Source organism: Barbatula barbatula (genome assembly GCF_947034865.1).
Source record: "Barbatula barbatula genome assembly, chromosome: 16".
Classification (NCBI taxonomy): domain Eukaryota; kingdom Metazoa; phylum Chordata; class Actinopteri; order Cypriniformes; family Nemacheilidae; genus Barbatula; species Barbatula barbatula.
Genome location: NC_136779.1, coordinates 638,587 through 643,586, shown reverse-complemented (window position 1 = coordinate 643,586; position 5,000 = coordinate 638,587). Strand labels below are relative to the sequence as shown.

The 5,000-nt window shown below is 38.5% G+C and overlaps 1 protein-coding gene across 1 annotated transcript in view; it reads right to left on the bottom strand.

The window, feature by feature from the left end:
• adamts14 (ADAM metallopeptidase with thrombospondin type 1 motif, 14) overlaps positions 1–560 on the bottom strand; it is a gene marked incomplete at its 5' end in the record, with an annotated part of 31,932 nt that extends 31,372 nt beyond the window's left edge. Inside the window, one exon of the mRNA XM_079476801.1 lies at positions 482–560. Coding sequence (XP_079332927.1) covers positions 482–560 — 79 coding nt within the window. The remainder of the gene's footprint in view (positions 1–481) is intronic.
• Positions 561–5,000: the final 4,440 nt, after the last annotated feature.

The following is a 5,000-nucleotide window of genomic DNA, read 5'->3' as shown; positions in this document are numbered from 1 at the left end:
CAGACGAAGACAGACAGACAGACAGACAGACGAAGACAGACAGACAGACAGACAGACAGACAGACAGACAGACAGACAGACAGACAGACGAAGATAGATAGATAGATAGATAGATAGATGGATAGACGGATAGACGGATAGACAGATGATAGATAGACAGACAGACAGACAGACAGACAGACAGACAGACATACAGACAGATGATAGATAGACAGATAGACAGATGATAGACAGACAGACAGACAGACAGACAGACCGACAGACAGACAGACAGACAGACAGACAGACAGACAGACAGACAGATTAAAGTTAAGTTTATAAATATACACTTAAAACAGAAACAGTCTGGACACAATATCTGCAGTTATGTCATTTCGAGTTTCTTTCATGCATGTAAAGTTTCTTGTGGAAGTTCGTGCAGTATCCAGATGTTAAACATTAACTTTACTCTCTTCAAGTTTAATAAAGCAGCTCGACTCACCACGAGATCTTGCAGCGTGTCTATAGTCCAGAAATAAGAGACTTACTGTACAGTACACGATCATATACATATAATCCATAACTGCAAACGACACTGAAAACGTTCACGAGGAATCCTGTGTTTGAGATCTCATTGTGAATATCCTGCACACTGACGGACAGAGACTCTTTCCAGACTTCTGATGGACTGAACTGTACTGGGATCAGATGGGACGCCCCATCACTGAGAGCTGATGACGACACAGGGGGAAGCGCCTTTGATATCCCGCACGAGACAAACGTCTGTAATCGATCAATGTCGGTCGACATCGAAACGTCTAAATGCACAAAAGTTGCGCAGCAGCACTTCACTGCACACAAATGCGTTTTAACGCGGATAGTTCAGCCCAGAAACAATGAAATGTCATGTATTCGCCTGCATTCACTTTATATGAAAGAACAAAGTGAAGTGAACAGAAATTGCAGTTTGATTCACAGCTCCAGTCACTATTCGCTTTCACTGTACGGAAAACGAGCAAATATTCCCTCAAAGAGTAAAAACAAGTCTTACTTGAAGTGCAGCTCCTCCTACTGGACACAACCTCACGACTGAAAGTGTTTTAGCTGAAGTTCATCCAAACATAAAATATATTCTGTCATCATTTATTCCAGTTCCTAGATCTGTACGTGAGTCTTTCTTCAGTGAAACACGACAGAAGATATTTAGAGAAATGTCTCAGTGGTTTTGTGTTCGTTTTGTGTTCGTATAATGGAGTTCAGTGTTGTTTGATGATCAACGTTCTTCAGAATATCTTCTGTTGGGTTCTGATTACAGGTTGGAATAACATTAGAGTGAGTAAATGATGAAAGTCATTTTGGGATGTAAAGTACAAACCAATGACCGGTTTATATGTTCAAATGTGGACATGTTGACAATAATGCTGTTAAAGGAAAATTCATGATGAGTTTCCTCCAAAGCAAGATTGAAACACTCAGACTCATCATGTTTGTAAAACATTTCCGATAGATATGAATCAGAGCTGACAGAGACAAATCCTCCCCAACATCTCTATCCCGAACACTGTTAGACTAGTGTTAGATAATCCAACATGATCAATCTGAATTTACGTCTCAGGAAATGGATTGTGAAGCGTCTCTGTTTTCTGTAGATGAGGTGTGATTCAGTTGTGACTCAATCTGGTCTTGTTAAGACTCTCAGCACAATATAAAAGCAGCCAGTCATTGAGTCATACGTGTAGACCTTCATCTGTTATGTCTAGATAAACATTATCTTTACTGCACTTTTGTGCGCCATTAAAGGAACAGTTCACAGCCAAATGTATGTTTTGTTATTTACTCTATCAGGTCATTTCTGCACTTCCCTACTTTTGTGAAATACAATTTGTGTATTTTTAAGATGCGCTTCATACTTTCACGCTTTTGTACTTGAACACACTTTTTTTAAAGGTGCAGTATGTAACTCTTTTTGCAGTAAAATAAAATAAAACACTCGGCCAGTGTTATGTATTTTGATCAGTTGAGTACTTGCAATATCTCAAATGTTTCCAACTATTTGTTAATCGTGAGAAAGTCACCATTTTAACCAGTGACATGTCTGGCAGTCGACACCAGGGCGGAGTTTAGTGACGCCACAATGCATTTATCTAATTAAATAAAAGATGCTTTGCTAAATGAATAAATGTGAGTGTGCAGTAAACATTTCATACAAAACAATAAATGAATAAATACTTAAGTGCAAAAAAGAGATGTATTTTGATGTTCGTGACAGTTATGGATCACAGTGTCGTCTAGGCAACAACGGCCACTTCCGTTTTGCATTAGTATGTCCCGTGCATTCATACAGTTTTGCTAATATGTATATACTTTTCCATAACAAAAACAGTGCATACGTACTTTAAGGGCATGGTATAAGTAGGTGAATTGGGACGCATCAACTGTCTCTGTCATTAACCTCAGGTTTTGCTTTAAAAGCAGTAGAAACCATGACAACACAGTCTCATGGAAAAATGTAAAAGTATTAGTTTGTAGCGTCTATCAAGCAACTATCTTGTTTTGCGCAGCTGGTTTTATCAACAAAGACAGACACGTAAACCAAATGACCCAAGAAGTTTGGAACAAGAAGATGTAATCGAGAGACATCAAACAAGGATCAATATCGGTGTGGCATTTCCTACATGTAGAGAGCTGCGCGACAAACTTTAACTAGAGACGCTGATCTTTCTTTTTTTTATCTAGACAGGTGAGCAATTGTTTAGATTCCTTTACTGACAGAAAACCTATGATTATTATATCGATCAACAAGGTTAGTATTATTGTCTTTTTCTGTCTTTAGCAATAATCTACTAAACACGTTTTTCAATCATCTGACTAAATAGTAATAAATTAAATGTATGAATTACGTCTAATGCCTCTATTCATTATAATGAAATAAAAGCACATCATCAAACACAATATTTATAAAACTTTATTAGTTTACATCACTCATAAACGTGATTACTCATTCATGGTGGAGTTGAAGATGACAGTTCCCATTATTCCACGCTCCTTCACAGTGTCATCAAGCTAAAGCGTTGTTTTGAACATATCTGTGTTCCAATATCTTTCTACAAAGTGCACCTTTAAAACATGAAATTGCATACATTAAACCAATCACCAAAAGTCTGCAGAAGATATCTCGATTTAAAAAAGGATGACTTTAGATGTTTTACATTATGAACATCAGTAAAATAAGAGCAGAAACTTTACTTTTGTGTGAACTGCTTCTTCATGTTTTTTTTATTCTAACAACTTTTTTAGCTTCAGTAAATAAGTGAGGAAAACTCCCAAAGGAAGCTTTAAAGAGAGATTCTGCATTCAACTTTGTAAACGTCCAGTCCTCGATTCTTTATCATGCCAATTGGTTTGGTGAATTTTCCTCTTCTGGTTTTGTTTACATTCTCTCTCTTTCTGTCAGTGTGTGAGTACGTAGTCAGTGATGGAAACCCTTTAAACGCCCCGTGTGAGCTTTGATTCTGGATTTTCCATTCCAGGGTTTGATGCATGAAGGGTTTTAGAGGCCGATCTGTGGCTGAATGACATTCCTCACTCCAGCGGGTATTTCTTGAAAGCACCTGGCATGACTCTCATCTGATCCTTTACAACACACATTTCTCTCTCTGTTTCTATGACAGCTGATGTGATGATGTAACGCTACCTGTTCTGCGCCCGCTCGCCCGCCGCATGGACATTGGACCACTGTTTACACCTTGCAAAGTATTCTATAAAAAACACCAGCGGAAAGATTTATTTACAGTATTATGTGCATTTTGGACACTTTGTGGTGAACCCATCGAGCACCAAAAGCACTCCTAAACTTAATTTTTATGAAATGCTCTAAAAATATTCAGAAGTGTTTTAGATCAAGAACTGATTGATCATTTTAGCAAAAGTTTGTATAGGTTTCAAAATGAACGCACACGTAAAGACACAGAAATGCAGTTGTCAAAAAATCCACACGATTTTGCAGGTTTGTGAGTCTATCACAACAACCAAAGTGTTTTCTATGCGGTCACGTGAAAGGGAAACAGGTTAGGGCGGGACATATTTGTTGTCTTCTTCCCCTTTTCAAATATTAAAGTAGCATTTATTTTGGAGTGTCATAGGAAGCTAAAGGGCAGAATGATGTCATAAAAATCCTTAATCGGTATCGGCAGAAGTGAGAGACTGTATGTTTTGAATGCTTTTATCTTCTAAAATGAATTTTTAGTTGAAGACTAAAGCGTCAGTTTTGATTTAATGGGGACTCCTGTACCTCTGTGATCCTGTGAAGAGCAGACGTGACGATATAAAGATGAACATAATGTGACAGAAAGACAGAAGCAGTGATCTATAAGACATGATGAATCTCCTGAGCGTCCTCTCGCTCTGAAGCAGCGGTCTACAGCTCTGATGAAGCTCATCTATAATCACTGTGAAACAGAGTCTGCGGACGATGAATGACACAAACTTCAGTGAAGCATTTCCTCACAGTAGCAGAATGTTTCCAAACACTTCTCATTCTGAAGGATTTCACAAAACGAACCGAGCGAACCTTTTCAAATGAAGCAGGAATGTTTCAAGTCCTGAGCCGTCAGCGAGCTCCTTTAATCTCCGGCGCTCTGCTTTCATTTGTTTTAGTCGAAAAGTCTCTCGGTGCGATCAAATCCTGTGTGAGCCGTGATGCCAGTGAGTGAAAACACATCTACCGTTAAATCAAAACATCTGTGTTTAAGGATTCTGATCTGAAACCTTCCCGTCTAATAAACCCGTGGTGTGATCAAATTCATAGGAACATTTTCATCTCACATTGTCCTGCCTCTGGCTTCAAATCAAAGTACATTAACAGGTTTAGTTGTGATGAGCTCTTCCAACGCAAACTTATTCTGACTTTATATTTTCACCCGACAAAAGAGATGCTCATGACTCAACACCACTTTACCTGGAAGGGTAACCATAGCGACAGCACATTCCTCTTCCTCATGTGTTCTGGATCAATACTGACA